Consider the following 18,882-nt stretch of genomic DNA (forward strand, 5'->3'; position numbering starts at 1 on the left):
GATTTACGGTGTAACACGTTGGAAATACCAAAACAACATTCACTACTTTGAATTCGTATGTTACTGTTCCATATGCACATTTTACGCTTAATTCAACAATATAAACAACTATGAATTCTTACTCTAACCCGTAGTATTGATTATTTCAGACTACAATTTTAGGTTGCTATCCTGTAGCATTCTGTGGATCTGTTTATAAATATACATTAATCGTAGCCTTGAATTATTGAATTACTTCTTTGCTTAGAGTAGCGTGGCCTAAATATCTTTTATGCCACGTCACTGAAAAGTGAATTCTACTACTTAAACTGAAATTATACAGATGGCTCAAAAAACATACATTAGGCACATGAATTTAATCACTGAAATGTCTTGAAGCAAGTATGTGTGTTTGGTGTCTAAATAGACCCGTACAAAGCTGCAGAACAGCAACCTGAAATTGTCTTAACTTATTAACGCTAGGTATTAAGATATGAATTTTTCGGTGTCAGGTCACCTCCCGACATTTATTACATTAAGTTATACCCTGTATATTCTAGATTAATTTTATTCTGGATTAGGTGCTGACATTTAAAAAATAAAGAAAAATGGAGACAGCAAACTTTTTAAGTTTAGCATGTTACATGCACTTCTGATAATTTCCACCATTTTCATTGCAATTAATAGTGTGAAGCAACGAGGGTTTACTTGTAAATATTTGCAGCATAACAAGATCTATTCTTCAAATCTTCAATTTAATTACAAAGCTCTCTCTAAAGCGGGGGAAATATCTCTCATATAAGGTGACAATTTTGTACATCTAAGTGACATTTTATACAATTATAGCTGCTGCTAATATATACAGTATAATAAAACCTTTTTATACTATTACTACTACTATTACTACTGCTACTACTACTGCTGCTGCTAATATATTTGGCTAAAATAGTTAATGCTGATAATTTTTTTAAAAAATAAATATTTTCACATTTTTCAATGTACTACGAAAAAGAATACTCCCAGAATACACTTTTCATAATTACTGATTGATACGATGAATCAGCATTACGTATAACACGGTATTCAGTAGCAAGTAAAAATCATCATATTCCTTAAAGCACCCAAAATGCACAAATTTTGCGAATAGTTTCGAGGTACTCCTTACCTTTTCCTCAACGCACATGATTATTTTTACTTCACTTCTTCGACCCTAAACAATAGTTCATAAGACAATTTAACATGGTTATTTCGATTCCCCATAGATGCTGATTTTGATAACATTGCTTTGATCTCGACACACGACTTATTATTACAGATATTTTAAAATGACGTGAATTCTCTACCTAATGTTTAAATACCAATGTCATAATTTTATTCGTTAATTTATGCAATATTTTGAAAAATGTGAAATTATGAGTGATTAATTAATTACTGCAATACTATGTTTCGAGGTAGCTCTGCAAAAGATAATCATCTTTCAAGCTCTAGTGATGAAAACAGAGGTACAAAGCATTACTTATTATTGATTCTACAGGAATTAAGATCTCTAAATAAACTGAAGAAACTGGCAAAACATTCATTAGTTGCTTTTCAAATTAGACTATGTGGAATGTGTACTTAAAGGAGACAATTATTTTGATGTATTCTTTTGTTGTAATTTCAGACTTTTAAACCAAATGCTATTGTTGCTTTGAAAGGCTATAATCTACCAAATGGCACACGATCTACTGGGTGATACATATTCAGGTCATCACTTCAAATCAATTCTACCAACGAGAACTAGTATTATGCATAGCGTTAACGAAATACATAAATTTCAACATTTAATGCCCTAAACCAGGGTTTCTCAACCTGGGGATCGCGAGAGGGTTTCATGTGGGTTGCGAAGATAAGCGGAAGAGAGAAATTTAATTAGAATCTAATACTCGAAAATATTTTTAAATATTATTTTGAATTTTGTTCTGATAGACATATTTTTATTTTTATACATACTGTTAAGAACAACAAAAAATAGGTTATTAACCATTTCCAACAGACGCAGAGCTGTTTAAAAATCAATTTAAATGAAAGAGGTACGATATGAAACTAGTGAGTACTGTACATTAAAATACCAGAAAAATACAAATGCAACAAAACCTGCATATTGAAATACAATTAAAATTGAAAGCAAATAAGATACCTGAGCATGGTGTGATTTCACTAGTGCGACAATGTCCGGTTCAAGCTTCGTGACGCACATTATCAAGTCATTTAAAATACTTAGTAACTTTTTAGCAACTGGCCAAGTTTTTTTTTTTTTTTTTATAAACCAAAATTAGAAGTAATTTTATTTTATCACATGACCGAAAATTAAGGGAGATACGAAGTTTTAAAAAATTTCAAACGGCCTCCATTTTTATACTGTATAACGGATCGAATCCAATATTTGTAATATGAATGAACTGACCAAATTTGGTTTTAATCCATTCGCTTTTAGGAAAGTTACAAGAAATGGATTCTACTATTATAGAAATGGGTGGATACCGTGAGTTCTCCGCAATAGGCATATAAAAAATCCCATACAAGCTTATTACTGTAGTGATATTGTGCAGTTTATTGAGGAAAAAAAAAGGAAAAATTAATTTTTTCATCTAGGTACAACTTTTAAAATGTAGAACATATTTACCAATTGTGATTTTGTATTTAAAATGTTTATTTAAGAATAACAGGACAGTTTTTAATTTTAAAATAGTTTTAGGTTAAGGAAAGAAAGGAAAATTAAAAAACAGGAAGACAAACGTGTGCTGTTCTGTAAATAAAGGATGTAAAAGTAAAAGGAAGGGCCTATATAAGTTTTTAAAAGAGGTATTGAAGGATTTTTTTTTTTTGGAAGGGAGAGTAAGGCAGATTTGCATTGACTATATGCTAGGCTGCTTTTGGTGAGAGTTTTAATTACTGGATTTAGAAGGGACAGGATGGCAAAAATATTTCTATTTCTAAGTTTACCTTATTTGTTCTATTTATTTTATTAGAATAGAAGCATAATAATAATAAGATGATGAAGATGATGATGATCAGGGTGTCTATTAAAATCCCAAAGTGAAATTTCGCGACTTTTCCGTGACCTTTCCTCCTTTACCAAATCATAAAATTTCCTAAAATTTTCAAGAGTGGATTTGGGTGCAAATTAGGCCGAATTTTCATCCATGCGATAGAAACGTACTTTGCATGCGATTTGGTAGCATCTAAAGCTGATCATAGACATTTTTGGTGGTGAACTTTGACGTTTTATAGAACAAAATTTTCCAATCTGTACTTACATTTCAACAGTTAAAAAAAATCGTGACCCAAAAGCTGAATTTAGTGACTTTTTCGTGACTTTCATGACCGTTTTCTGAATTCGTGACATTCGTGACTTTCGTGACCGATAGACACCCTGATGAAGATTATTATTATTATTATTATTATTATTATTATTATTATTTAGGAGGGACGAAACATCACAGACCCAGAATTTGTAAGGGGGTTGCTGGCAAGAGGATGTGATGAAATGGGGGGTCGTGATAGGAATTTGGTTGAGAACCACTCCCCTAAACGTTACTCCATATTGAACAAAACAGGAAACTTAAAAACAGATTGAAAACAAGTTTTTAAAAGAGTTAAGAGTGGGATATATTATACGTGAAAATTTCAAACTGTTGTAACACACAGTATATACACATTAACGGGCGAAGAAAATCTTATCAGCAAGGGCCAAGCTGTCTTTGAGCGATGTTCAAACAATTTCCGCTACCGGATTTTATGTACGAAAAATAAATAAACTAAGAAATATCTTTCTCACACATAATCTTCCGAATCACCGGCACAGTATATCACTCGAAATTTATGATTTTGAATACATACGCGTGTGCACCATTACATTTATTTGGCGTCTAGTTAGAAGAAAAAAATATTGAAAAATGTGCATTTGCGAAAGTGTTTTATTCAACTGTTCCTGAAGATTGCGAGAATTCATCGCTGAAACGTTTGAAGTGCTTGTTAGATTCGGGATGTTTTTATGCAACTGTTAAACCTGAATTTATAATATTTAAGGTATTAAAAGGAAGAAAATAAACGGATTAAGCACTTTGTATGATAAGGTACTTGAAACGTTCAGAACTGATGGTGATTGCCCTCATATGAACATTAAGATAGCGACAAACTTAATTCACGGAGGAAACAAAAAAGTTAACCCTGTCCCACAACTAAAGGAAGCACTTTATGAACCTTACTTACCAGAATTATTTGTTTTTGTTTAATGTGGCGTGAGGAAATTAAAGATTTACATATTTATTACTTTTTTTAACTCCTCAGTTCAAAACGCAATCATTTTCGTCCCTCACAACACTATGGTGACTGTAATGAAGACGGGACTTACGTTTCAAGGTCAATTTTATTTCTCACGTGTAACTTTCCTCAAGCATACAATTTCTCCTTTCTATAAATAAACACGTGTGAAAGAGCTTGAGCTTACGAAGGCCAAAACTCTTTCTTTTTCTCAGCAAACTCTGAAGAGGTATTAAATTATATCGTTAACTTTAGAATACTAGAAATGTTTAAACCCTTATTGCTTATCAATTAGAAATATTTCGTTTGGTTCGACTAAGCTGTATCTTTAGTATTTTACGGGCTAACTGAAAGTTTTCAAATAACAGGTGAAAAAATCCACACTCTTCCTTCAAGTTATTACATCAAATAACATTTGGCTTGTGATCTCTGGTGTTGTTTCCATCGTCTATTGTAAGAGATAATTTCATGGAACGAAAATTAGCTGCTTACGAAAGCTTTGTTCACATTTCCTTGTTTCATGTTTTTATCTAATCCGTGATATCCTCATGTATCCACTTCCTTTCTCCTAGACTATTGTTTAAGAGTTAACCACTACTTTTTACGAATAATTACTATAGACGTTACGAAAATTCGGCCTATTCTGTATGCAATGAAAAATGGAGGAAAATAAAGTTCTTGTCTCCGTTACATACAAATTCTCCAACCCGACTTCAATATCATGAAGTCTAGCAAGTCTGCACACTTTAATAAAACTCGGTCTGACAAAACGAAATACATAACCAAAAAAACATTACACATATCATGATATATTCCTACTGTTTTAAGTTTTAGAACAAATTAGTATCGCGAGTTGTAGTAGTATCAGTATAAATCATATTTCAGAACCGACAGGAATTTCAAGCAAATCGTAACCTGTACTTTGGCGGCCTTAGTATTCCTTATAATGTCACAGGGACATCAACAATACCTCGTTGTAAAGTTCATGAAACACAGATTACAACGAGCTAAGGGCCATTTCCATTTTCCACTGAAAACCCTCCAAAGCAGTACAGAAAATTGATATAAACTAATCAACGTAGATTTTCGTACTGAAGGAAAAGATACTTTAATCATCAAGCTGACTCCAGATACCTTCATCATCAACACAAAATTATTACATATTGAATTTAAATTAGAGTATATGGCCGGAAGTGCTTTTCTCGATTTTAAAAGAACGGTAAGAGATAGAAATGCAGTTCTTAGGAAGTTTTCCAAGAGACAATATCCAGGCACATCCAACAGTACTAGAGCAGGTTTCCGGAAAGTTCCGGAACATTGCTTAAATTGGGATGGAATTTGCTGCAAAAACCAGTTCCAACATTAATACAATAGCCGATAAGACAATTTGATGCAGCTTGCTTGAAACGTAGCGTTGAAAAAAAAAAAAATAAAAAAAAAATTTAAAAAAAATATTATTATTATTATTATTATTATTATTATTATTAATAATAATAATAATAATAATAATAATAATAATAATAATAATAATAATAATAATAATAAAAATAAAACCAATTGTAAGGTGGAAAAGTAGGCAATTAAAATTAACAAATATTTAGGGATGGTACCGAATCCGAGACGAGTCTCGATCTCATCTCGGACTCGGTACAATCCCTAATTATAGGCCTTATATCTGGAGAACTACATATTGTGCAGCCAAACCCAAACTATCACTTAGCTCGGTATGATGTTCCTATTTCGTACATTACAGAACTTGATTTAGGGACCGCTCAAAAATTTTGTGGCCCCTGACCCAAAAACTAATTATTGGCCAAAATCGCAATTTAATGATGCATTTTTTTTTCATTCCTAAAACACTTCGTCAAAATCACAATCTTCTGATCCATATTTTTGGATTATTCCGAAAGTTCTTGTTTGTGTAGATATGTTACGTCTACTTTCGGACAGGTTCAGCAAATTCGATCCCGATTTAAGCAATGTTCCGGAACTTTCCGGAAACCCGCTCTAGTATACCATTAGATGTGCATTGATATTGTCTCTTAGAAACTTCCTAAGAACTGCGTTTCTATCTCTTACAGTTCTTTTAAAATTGAGAAAAGCACTTTTGGCCATATACTCTAATGTTAAATTCAACATGCGATAATTTTCGAACGCGCTGACTCAGCTTGATGATAATGGTATCACTTTCTTCAGTAAGAAAAGCTATGTTGGTTAGCTGATGTCATTTTCTGGGAGGTGTTAAGTGGAAAATGGAAATATTTCTTTTGTGTCCCTCATGCTAAACCTGTAGAAGAAATTTCTTGATTTTTTTTTGTGTTGGAAATTTGAGAGAGGCTGGCAACACTTGTACGCTGGAAAAAAATAATTTCATGTACACGCCAGACATTGCACGTCAAGGGTGAAAGTTCAGTTCCAAATAAGAAAAAAAAATACCGAACGTGTTTCCTACGAGAATCATCCTGTACATATTTTTCGAAATATTTTGGTCTACCTCGACGTTGGCAGCCCTAGCGACGCTCCTAATTGTCAGAGATATAAGCCATACCTCGTTGGGAAGCTTATGGGACGTAGATTTCAACGAGGTATGCCCCCTCCCCCCGTGCCCAATCAGTAAAAGAAAAAAATTTAAATATGAAAAGAAAATGCATTATGATGATCAATTAGACACCTAAATGATATATCGAGGTTAATTAGAAGCCGAGCTACGGAGGTTTGAACTGCTGGCTTAACCCTTGAGCCGTTGGTCCTGAAAAATATACGCATATGTTTTCTAGGTTGCAATCAAAATAACTGTCTCCTTTAATATCTACAATTTTAGCAAATGCTACTGATTAAGCTGAAAGGTGAGCTAATTTATTTTACAATGCTTTGCATCATAGCAGTACGTAACTACGATCTTACCTATGGTTTTTCCATCCCGCGAACAGAAGAAAAGTAGCAAAAGGAACAACATTGTACCGCACAAAAATACAATACACATGATGACAGTAACACCATCTGCACCGAATATCATGAAAGGTCCCTCGGGGGCTGGTTCCGGGGGTGGGACAGGACAACTAGCTTCGCAGTCGACACAACTGCACGCTGGAGTATGCTCCTGAAATTAAGATGATGACGTAAGCTAAAAATTTAATCATGTTTCTGGTAAAAGTGCATAGCTCATAATTAACCCTAGGAAGTCCACGGGGGGGGCTTCTCGAACCCACTCTTTTGTATTTCTTGAAAAAATCCCGTCGTAAGTCTTGATTAAAATATTGAGAATTTTATTTATTGTCTATTATTACTTCTTTGATAAATCCACATCATTAATGTGCATTTTTATTAAGTAACTTGTAAGTTAAAAATTATTTCAAAGTGGTGGGCTCATTGAACTCTGTCCTTGGACTTTCATGTGACATATTTTCTACAAGTATATTTCCTGCTTTTTTGTTGTTGTTATTATTATTATTATTATTATTATTATTATTATTATTATTATTATTATTTAAAAAGGATTTTGTTCTTATGTTGGGAAACAGCATATCAGCCACGAGTAAGTTCTGAATGTTTATTCTATATTCTTGTTAGATGGCGTAATGAGAGTTATAGTATGTTATACTGTGGGTTCGAGGAGCCCCCCTTAGTCCTACTTGAGACAAAAACATTATTGGACTTCCTAGGGTTAATAGTAATACAAACTTATACTAATTTATGATATAGAGTGCTTATACTTAGTGGGTGACTAATCACAAGTGAAGTTAATAGGCATTATAAAATTCTTGTTTATATAAGTTACAGTCCATTCGATACAACTTGTCCCATCTGACAGTTGCTTTCCTGTTTTTTCCTTCCCGCACGTGGTCACAACAGTCAGGCAAGAAGAACTGTTTCTATGGCAACAGCACGTTCAGCCAATTGTAGTGGCTCATTTCTCTCGCTCTGCTATGGTAAACATTCTGCCCTTTCCGCACGTTGCCAATTTGAATATAAACAAATGCACATTGTTTTAGTCGAATGTCATCTTCAGTAGCGGAACTTTGTTATTGGTAGCGGTCATCTTGGTCATTGAGAGAGTTCTTTTTAGTTCTCTTTTGTGTCATTTAATTTTATAAAACGGAAATTTACTTGCAATAAATAATTTCATGTTTCAACACCAGACGCAAAAGCCAACAACACAGCATTGAGCATGACGTCAGAAGGGACAAGTAGTATCAATTAATGTATAGGCGTGGAGAGCCCACCGGTGATCTATGTTACACTGTCTGTATCGGTCATTGTTATTGATGATTCGCTCTATCCAACTAATGAACAGCTATCACTGTGATGCACGCCAAAGCACCCGGTAATTGGTCAGAAAGACGGGCCGTAAGCACGCAACTCTTGTGAGACACGTTCAACATAAAGGAAAAATTCAAAAACTGGATTCGTAGGCGCCATATTCACTCAGTGTATACAAGAAGAGTCAGCGTGTTGCCGTATGTATTCTTTGTTTATCCGTCATCGTAGATCCAGTCTCCAACATCAGCCCTTTCTATCATGTATTGTTACCGGAGATGAGAAATGGTGCCTGTACATGAACTTTAAGCAGACGAAGGAATGGATCAGCCCAAACAGAAGGACAACACCATGTCCCAAATAGCACTTGTATCCCAAACAATGTAGTGTGTCTGGTGAGACATGAAAGGGATTATCTACAGTGAACTCCTACCCCGTAATCGAACCACTCCAACGTGTTCATGCAACACTTTCAAACAGTTCGAACAAACGTTACGGCATCATCATCTACATGGAAAACGCTAGACCACATATGGCTCACATGACAACCGTTGCCATTCAGCACTTTTTTTTTTTTTTTTTTTTGAGGTTTCTCCTCATCCGGCATATTACCCAGATGTGGCTCCTAATGATTACCATCTTTTCCGGTCCTGTCGAATGCACTGTGACATATCCTTCAAAAACGATCAACAGGAGCAAAATTTCATTCTTCGTTTTCTAAAATTTTTTTCCGATTTAACTGGAGTCGGCTTTCCAGATCGCTGTCCTTGATGACTTCTATGTATCCAAGTCACCGAGTTTCTCCCGGGTAAAGGCATCCAGCAATTGTCTGAACGTTGGAAACAGATTGTAAACAATGTAGGGGAATTCATCAGTGTTCCACTGTCTGATTAATTCAACCTTCAAACAAGAACACAAACAGTACTAACTAATCAATCAACTCAATATTTTGATTTTCACATTTTAAAAAGTTTAACAGTACTCACATCAAATTTTTGGTTACATGGCGTAATTTTTGGAGATAAAGGTTCAAAATCTGGTCCAGGGTCGTCTGTTACATAATCTATCTGAAAAGGCACATAGAGATTGTTTGTGGCATCACCCATGTACTCGTACCATCTGGAAGAAAAAAGAAGAAAAATCTTGTATTAAAAATGAAATTGTAGACAATATATATTACACCAGAGGATTTTATATGCATTATCTGCAAAACGAAATATTCAAAGCACTGCTGATAACATCAAGGAAGTTAACACAATGCCCAGAAGTAGAAATTAATAATCGTGATTACGTAATAGTGTACTAATTGCACTTCATTCCATAATGAATACGTTGTCACTTTTTTTTCATTTGCTTTTGTGTATATTAAGAATATTACCTAGACACTAAACATTTCCTCCACATGTTACTGCGCACATCTGCTCCTTTCATATAGAATTAAGTCTTGTGTAAGTATCTTAATAAACCACATCCATCCCTTTTTATTCACTGTAAGTCTAGCACCAAACAAACAAACAAAACAACAACAAAAATGGTGAAACACATTTTTGGAGATATGGATATCATATAATTGCAAACCCCACTTTCTCCCGCTGCAAGTGGAAATGTATTAATTTGATGTATTTTTGCTACTGTAGTTATTCCAATTTTAAGTAATTTCTTAGAAAATTAATTGCATAATTTTTATCCATATTCCTATTATTATTTTCTACTATTTTTCTTTTTTTTTTTTTTTTTTTAAGTTATTATAATAGCAAGATTGCAACATATTTTATTCAGGTCTCCAGTAATTGAATATACTCTGTTGAAGGCAATAAATAAATAAATAAAACTAAAGTTCCGAAAATAATTCCTTAATGATATCATACGCCACAAATCCCATGTACTGCCCAAATATCACGTTTTTTGTTTAAGCAATTTATCCTAGGCGTTGATCAGTCAGTCAGGACTTCTTTTATAGGGATATACAGTACATTGCACACTCTTAGAAGATTGATCCACTTAAGAGTCTTCATCCCGGCGAAATTAAAATACCGCTAATTTTACAGTAATTATGTGATATCTTCAAATAGATAAAAGATAATTGTAATATGGAACAAAAGCGCCCTAGACAACATTATTTTGCGTGAGGTACCATTATCACAAGTCACCTAGTGGCTTTCCGTTTCCAGCTGTTTAGAAACGCGAAAATAAATGCCGATTTTCAAAATGGCTCGAAATCGAAAGCAGATAAGTGAGTCGTGATAACGGTATCTCATGTAAAATAATATTGTCTAGGGCGCTCTTGTTCCACATTTCGATTATCTTTTATCTACTTGAAGATATCACATAATTACTGTAAACTTAGCGGTATTTTAATTTCGCCGGAATGAAGACTTAAACAAAATGCACATTTAGTACAAATTCTATGATATACAAAGATGAAAAAAAAAAATGCCTGATTAAACCGAAAAAAATGAAATGAAGTATTTCAGTTTAACGTCCCACGGTTACGCTCTTTTAGGCTAAGACGTTGATTAAATCGAGTGAATGGTGATGGAAGAATTGATTGAATGAGAATTTAGGAGGAAACGGAAGTACCCTGAGAAGACACGGACATCATGTTGGCCATCACAGACTTTTTCGGCCGTCAATCGAACCAGGGACCCCACATACTAGAGGTAAGCGTTATAACACTGAGCCACCGTGCTCTTGCACGACTAAACCGAGAATCGAACCTAAATCTCCGCTTTACTGTGCCAATGAGCTAACCACCACCTACCCATATCATATATGAGATTAAGCTACATATCATACGCTCAACGCTTCCCTGCACCTTGTAGCCACCTTTGATAACAATAATTTCAAAGCACCTATGGCCTTCCAAATCTCCTAAGTTATTGTTGTCTGTTTTACAGGACTATATGCCTACCGACGAAAGAATTAAGCTCGGGACGTACTGTACACATTTTATTACGAGAAGTGCATAACCCACTGTTTTGTTTTGATGAAATAGAATAATTCAATTCTAATCGGTATCAAAAGGATAGCACAGAATGTCACTTTTTGTAAACAAAGACTGGAGCAACAAACAAAAATATACGATTATTTATTGACGCATATTTATATAAATTACAAAAAATACAAGTTACTCAATTCGAATGCACCTGAATCGTACTAAGCTGTTTCAGCAATCTCTAGTTGTCTTCATCAGTAGTTCTAGGAAACTCATGTTAAAGTTTTCCTTTCGTGTCTCAGAATTTCATTTTGTACCCTTTGCGTGTGCCCAGTTCGAAAATGAGGTTTAAACTCTCCCTTGCACTTGAAAAACAACTCTTCTTTTAAACGAGCTACATGTACAACGCAGAAATTAGTTTTATAGAATTGTGTTCACTATTGAAAAAAATATGTCAAGTTATTGTTGTGATCATAAACTTATAAGATTAGACGCTTTTTCAACTTACAGTCACTTGCAATTCGTATGAAGCAATAGCTACTCACCAATGTGGTTTCTTTAGTGTTTTTAATTTCAAATCTGAATCTTCCACTATGCACTAGCATCAATTGCTGCAGAAAACTTGAATCTGACTGCTATAAAAGATTTACATTAACAAGAGTTTAAACTTTATTTTCCAACTGGACACATGAAAAAGTGCAAAATGAAACTGAGAAGTGGAAGAACAAAAGAAAGTTGTTATATTTCCTATCAACTTAAGAAAAAAGAAATAAAGTGGAAAGTGTGTAATGGAAGGAAAGGACCAGGGCTGTAGTCGAGGGTACACGGCGGTACATGCCATATACCTTCTGCTTAATCTTAGTCATTAGAGTGTACCTTCTGGTTCAAAGCGTATAAACTCTTGAACGCGTGGCTTCAAATCACCGTGCTCCAAATAACAGTAAATCAAGAGTTTGTGCAAAACGCACTAGTGACAATTGTTGTGAAGAATCAAAAGATGCGCTTTCAAGTGTTTTTAAGTAAACCAGCGCAAACAGCTCTAGAAGAAAACTGTAATGTTGAAGGTAAATAATATCTTTAAGGTAACGTTATTTTGTTCAAGCTTTTTAAAAATCTTTTACCAGTGTTATTTAATTATTAAGAGTTTTCATGTGATACGTCTGAAGTAGATTTCAGTTAAGAGATGTGAATAGCTCCAGGGGAGGAATTTATTATTTCAGAGGCAGTTAAGTTTTCTATGTTTCATGTAGTTATTAGTGATATTTAAGATATTTTTTAAAAAGTGTTTTAGTGATAAATGTGAGAACAATTCAAAGTTTTATTGAGCAAACAGATGCAACTAGCTTCCGGAGAAGACTTTATCAAGATTAATGTCACGTCTTATATTTTATCGAAAGTTTTCATTGTTATTGTTGTTAATAGCTACTAGTATTTAGATGTTATTTACAGGACGCAATCAAAAAATTACATAGTGTTAGAACGAGGTGATAGGTCGATGCAAAATAGCGCATTTTTTATTTGACAGGACATCCTAGCGTTTTGAAAATCGACGGCTGTGATACTTCAATTACTTAAAACCTTGTTCTTTGCTGAAGAGAACCAAATTGTTCGAAATTTTTAAACTAAGGTATGAATATTTTCAATATCACGCCAACGTTAATACGTAACTTTCAGCAATACAGAACGTATTAATTGCAGAAGAAATGTCTAAATGATTTTGTCGAGTTAAATTAAGCAATTTTTTTTCTTTTACTGCTGGCCCACCGGGCGCGAAATTTTTCTGCTCCTTTTTGGAGTGAGTTGGTTCCTTCTTCATACCTATACCCGTTTTATTATTAATGGCGTGATTTAAGTGAAAAGGTCATCAAGGAAATAGTATGAAATGCCTTTAGACTCTAAAAGAGTAATGTATCCTTTATATTTAATTAAATTTATTTATACATGCATTTTACATTATTCATTAAAAAATTTCTTCTGTCTTTTATGGCATTCATAGTTGATCCCAATCAGCGTATACTCTATGAACATTTTAGGACTACAGCACTGGAAAGGACTTATATGAATTATCTAAGAGCATTACACGAACTACGCGAAACCCATCAGGAATTAAACTGAAAATGTTCATATGCTTCAGCAAATACCACAATATGGTGCAGTGGCTTCAGTCAGTTCGTGTTCACAACTGTGACAAAATGGTTCTCTCATATTCAATGAATAAATCAAAATTTGTTCTGATATGTTTAGAAGTTAATAAAATGATAAAGGTTTACAGGATGTCTACTGACTTTCATTTTCAAAATTCCAGTATATATTCAGTGTAACTATCAGCAAAATTTCAGTACTACCTAATACAATCATCTTTTTTAAAAGTCCTTTAAGAATAATCATAATCATACTCTTGATGATTTCAGATGTGTAATTGTTTTACCATCAAAAGAATATTTTATTTTTAATAAATTTTGTTAGCCTTGATTTTTTGAAATACAAATGATTTTTTTAACATTTTTTAAAGAGCCTCCCAACTCCCCTCACAGTCCTCCACTTCATTCATTCCTTTAAATGTCTAATTATAAAATGTATACAACTCTTGCTTTGGAAAAATTTACAATCTCAATGAAAACAAAATTGTTTGTACGACTATTAAAATAATTACAAAAAAATTATTGTTCACAAATTACCAGTTTCATGATTATTCCAGTATGTGGATCAAAATTCTAGTATTTCCAGTATCAAAATTAGATTCCAGTATAATTCAAGTATTTCCAGTATCAGTAGACACCCTGGTTTATATAGATCACCCTGTAGATATAGTACATAATTTGAATAAAAAATGAAATTAAATCTTAAAGTCTAACGTCCCACGGTTATGCAAGCAAGGCTAAAGGAGACGGTGCTGATGAGAAATAAATAAAATGATGGAAGAAAGTGGGAGGAAACAGGAGAACCTCGAGAAAACCCAAGCACACGGTGTTTGTTGAACACGAAGACCACTTGGCGCGAGCTGGGATGGAACGAAGCACGATAGGTGAACGCTCTACCACAGACACCTCGGCTCCATATAATGCGAATAATTACACTTATATAATTACCTATTAAGTTGTTTACAGAACGTATAACGCAAGAACTGATAACTGAAGAACTTAAGCTCAGACACTAACATGTTTTAGCACAAAATTTTAAGCTCTCTCTTTGAACCAGACATGGGCAAAAAAGTTAACCGTAAATTAAGTTTTAAAAAATCTCCAGTAAAATAACTGTTTAATTCTCTTTATGATACCGTATTATGTTTTGTTATGAAGAAAATGTACTTACCTCTTCGCAGTACAGTAACTTGCTCCCCATTCGCCACACATCAAATCCAACGCTAGTTGACCAGTTGCTGGTACTGCAACCTGTTTACATGAGTTGAATGTAGAATTCATGTACTTTTCCTTCAAAAATACTTCAATCCCTGTAATATACTCTTTGCCTGCAAAAAACATTTAAGCTAATTAGAGAGCTGGAATCAACTTATAGCACGATGTTAAGAGAACTCGAATTATGGTATTTCAAAGAAAGGAATAGCTACAAATACAGCAATATCAAATACAGTAAAAACCTACGATTAACGAACGGCAATGAAACATTATTATTCGTCTGTAAATGGGAAGTAATCGTTATAAAAGGAGATTACTCTAATTTAGATTCCTCACAAAACATGCTGTAATTGTACTCAGTATACAGTAATTATACCTGTAAAAATAAACTAATACCGAAGTCCTGTACTCGGTATTCGAGTTACTGGATTATTTTTGAAGCACGACGAGAAGCGAAATATTTCTCCTAGAGTTGAAATGTTATCGTAAAACTCGCTGTATGCACCCCGCTGTTGGCGGGTCTTAATTCAGAACTTGGACAAAAATAAAGGAAGTCCACTATCCAGACATCTACCCTCTACTGCTTACGCCCGCATAATATGTACTGTGTGTTGCATATAGGCGAGGAGTTCTTAGAAACTACGAGAAATTCCATGCATTTACCCCCTAGCAAATTCCCTCTGAAGCCTAAAATAAAAGCGACTTCGCACACGACTCGACCTGCAATGAAGTTAAATGAAATCATTCAGTTGAACGTCCCACGATTATCTCTCTTAGCCTAAGGAAGACGGATGATTAAGGCAAGTGAATAATGGAAGAAATGGTGGAATGAAAATTGGGAGGAAGTGAAAATACCCCGAGAAAACCCACAGACACGAGATTATGCACCATGAACTTACTTGGCCGGGGGTCGAATCCTGGGCCCCGCACCAAATGTGAGCGCTCTACTACTGAGCCACCACGTTCCCCTTTTGGATAGTGTTGAGGCCATCGTATCAAGGCCTGAGGTTAACTCAGGGAAGGAGTAATGGCTTGCCATCGTCTCAAATATCTCAATGATATGAAATAGTGATAGATATTAGAAACAGGAATAAATATAATCAATATGTTTCCAGATCTGTGTATCATACAGCATGGAAAACAGGATTTCTTAATGCGAACCAGATAGTTAGAAATTAATTTAATACAATTTAAATGAGTGTACAAAAAGGAATTATAAAATTAGTTTACTAAATAATACTAGAAAAATCAGCTACAAATGGTATACAACTATTTTTCTGCATTTTATTGATTTCTGATTGTAATATCCACTACTATTTCATATAGACATTCTTTTGTTATGTATGAAAATAAGTGCAAAATTATTTATAGTTTGTTTCTTCAATCGAAGCGCAGTTCGTATATAACGGATGCCACCTTCTACATAGGGTGATTCGTGCCATAAGTAACTCATCGTTAGCAGGAACTTGTGCAAAATACCCCCCCCCCCATAACTAAATGCCCAACCAGAACCCTCATTTCAAACAACTAGCAACTGCTTGTCAAGTCCATGTGGAGTCTTAGTTGGCACAATTCCAAGCACTGTCCTTTTAGTTACTAACACTGCCTGACAACTGCTTCCTATTAGTCACAGTGTCATGGTAATAGGAATAAAGAATAAACACATTGTGTATGAAGACACTGCAACCCCACCAATGCGGTCAAAGGAGGGAGGAAGGGATACTGACGTAAAATTCAGCATGGGAAACTCAAAGACATTTGCCGAACTGCACTCCTATTGAGTGAACACACTATACTTTGCTACCAATTGATGGCGATTTAAATCTAGTTAATCACTGACATTCTAATAGGTCATTAATTACCATTATACAACCGAAATACGATTTGTCCAACACAAACTCGCGTGGAAAGGGATCAAATCAAAATCCTCTCTCACCAGAGGTATGCGCTTTACCATTGAGCCATCGTCTCCCCCTCCCCCAAGCTACACAGGATCTTGTACATTACAATATTACATGACTATGAAAGCAAAAATTCTAATTGTTACCTTTTTACTTTAGAAAATATGAAAGTAAATGAATTCCACAGGGAATTATTGCAGACTACCATCCCCCCCCACCCCAAAAAAACCGAAATTGTAAAATAAACAAACAACTATTATTATTACAAAACATGCTTCCCCTCAAATGTCATGTTTAAAAATAATGGGCCTTATGCAGAGTTGTTCTGACGCCTGATTAGTACCATACTAAAGAGTTCGACTAACATATTCTTCCTGTAGTAGTCAAGACTTTTAGTATGACGCTAATCATACGTCAAAACGACTCTGAATAAGGCGGAATATGTTTAGCAGTTATGCTTTTAACAATGATTGAAGCAAGTTGTTACCGGTGAGCTCTCAGACTACGAAAAAGAATATTTCTTGAGCACTTTTGGTATTCAAATAAAACAGGTCTGCAAAATGATACGTGTTTTCTGATGCCCTGCATATGGTTGCTGATTCTTATTGATTTCGACGTACTGAAACCGAAAATGACCATTGTCCTGTATCACGTCCAGTTTTGAGGCAAATGAATGATTCCCTTTAAAATTCGTCAATTTTTTCGTGTTTTTGCTTAGGGACGTATTGCCTCGTCCCTAATCATTGTCGAGGGATAAATCATACTTTTTTTTTTCGTGCGAAACCATCCTTTAGAATATGTACTAATATTTTTGATCAGATGTACCGATGGGAAATTATGGACCGAAAACTGGGGGCAAATGCTCTTTTCTAATAATAATAATAATAATAATAATAATAATAATAATAATAATTATTATTATTATTATTATTATTATAATTATAATAATAATAAAAGCCTTTCTTGTGGACTAGCAACCAGTAGTCGAAGTGAGACTGTATACGGTTGTATGCCATACCGGTTCTGGTTTTTTATGATGAAGGTATACCGCCTCTGTTTTTTCAGTGATCAAGACATACCATCACTGGAGAGTAGATGCTAAATACCTTTAATAAATTCTTTTTATACACAGTAATTGACGAACAGCTTTGCACGTCGAAGATTTTATTTCTATTTAAGTTGACAACACGAACATTTTTGCTATCTTTTTCTTACCTTTAGTTTTTAAAATGAGGTGTCTTCAAAACAAACATTCGTCTGGTATATATATTTTGATGTGTTACATTTAATTTTCTTATGCATGTGCATCGTCTTGCCTTAAAGCATATAAATGTCGTGTTTTGAGTATGGGTGGATTTAGGGGTTGTCTGCTGTGGGGGTCGGATCTTCCGGGGGTTTGGATTACCACTCAGTGGAGTGGGGGTCCGGGAGTTTTCCGCAGGAAATTAATATAAAACTCAGTTTTTGAGCATTTTAGTGTATAATTTTCTATAATACAACATAAGGGGATGATATTTTTTGTTTTTCACTTTTTGGCAGAGGATCAAAGTCTTTCCAATGGCGTCGAATCAAAATCTCCCGTCGTAACTACAGAGAAACTCTCCAATGCTTTTCAGTTATTATATAAATAGAAATACAATATTTTAGGCAACATAACCTCACTGTGTTTCAACATTTAGATAGCCGGTATGTCAAGTCAAAATCTAATAAACATACCGCCTTTGCTTTTTTCCACTTCGAACGCTGCTAGCAACCCTACGCGTATGGAACGGAGGGGCATGAGTGATACCTCGTTGGAATCTGTGTTCCAAAAACTTTCCAACGAGGTATCATTCATGTACACTCATGTCCAAAATGATTGTCGCATATCTATAACTGTCTTCTTGTAAGAATATAATTTGATATTGATTCTGCAGGGTACTTTTAATACTGATACTATGTGTATAATCGGGATATGTATATTTGTGGTAAGCTTCGTCGGAAAAGAACTATAAATACGAAAATTAGAATGAGTAAAACAAATTGTTGCTAAATGGACAAGGAAGTTTTAGTTTCGTTTTATTGTTCTTGTTTACTACTCTTTTGACATGAAATTTGCCACATACATGTCTTTGCCGATTATACACATACTAACATTATAAGATATACC

At 34.3% G+C, this 18,882-nt stretch overlaps 1 protein-coding gene across 7 annotated transcripts in view; it reads right to left on the reverse strand.

Moving 5' to 3' along the window:
- Positions 1–18,882, reverse strand: part of Npc1a (Niemann-Pick type C-1a) — a 278,261-nt gene that overhangs the window by 110,876 nt on the left and 148,503 nt on the right. For all 7 annotated transcript variants that reach the window (XR_014131276.1, XM_081756549.1, XM_081756546.1 and 4 more), the window contains exons 4-6: positions 14,789–14,945; positions 9,528–9,660; positions 7,189–7,384 (exon numbers count right to left, since the gene is read on the reverse strand). Coding sequence is in view for 6 of the 7 variants with exons in the window: in XM_081756549.1 (XP_081612675.1) it covers positions 7,189–7,384; positions 9,528–9,660; positions 14,789–14,945 (486 nt within the window). In the remaining variant the exon portion in view is untranslated. The remainder of the gene's footprint in view (positions 1–7,188; positions 7,385–9,527; positions 9,661–14,788; positions 14,946–18,882) is intronic.

Source organism: Thermobia domestica, chromosome 4, assembly GCF_964235325.1.
Source record: "Thermobia domestica chromosome 4, izTheDome1.hap1.1, whole genome shotgun sequence".
NCBI lineage: Eukaryota > Metazoa > Arthropoda > Insecta > Zygentoma > Lepismatidae > Thermobia > Thermobia domestica.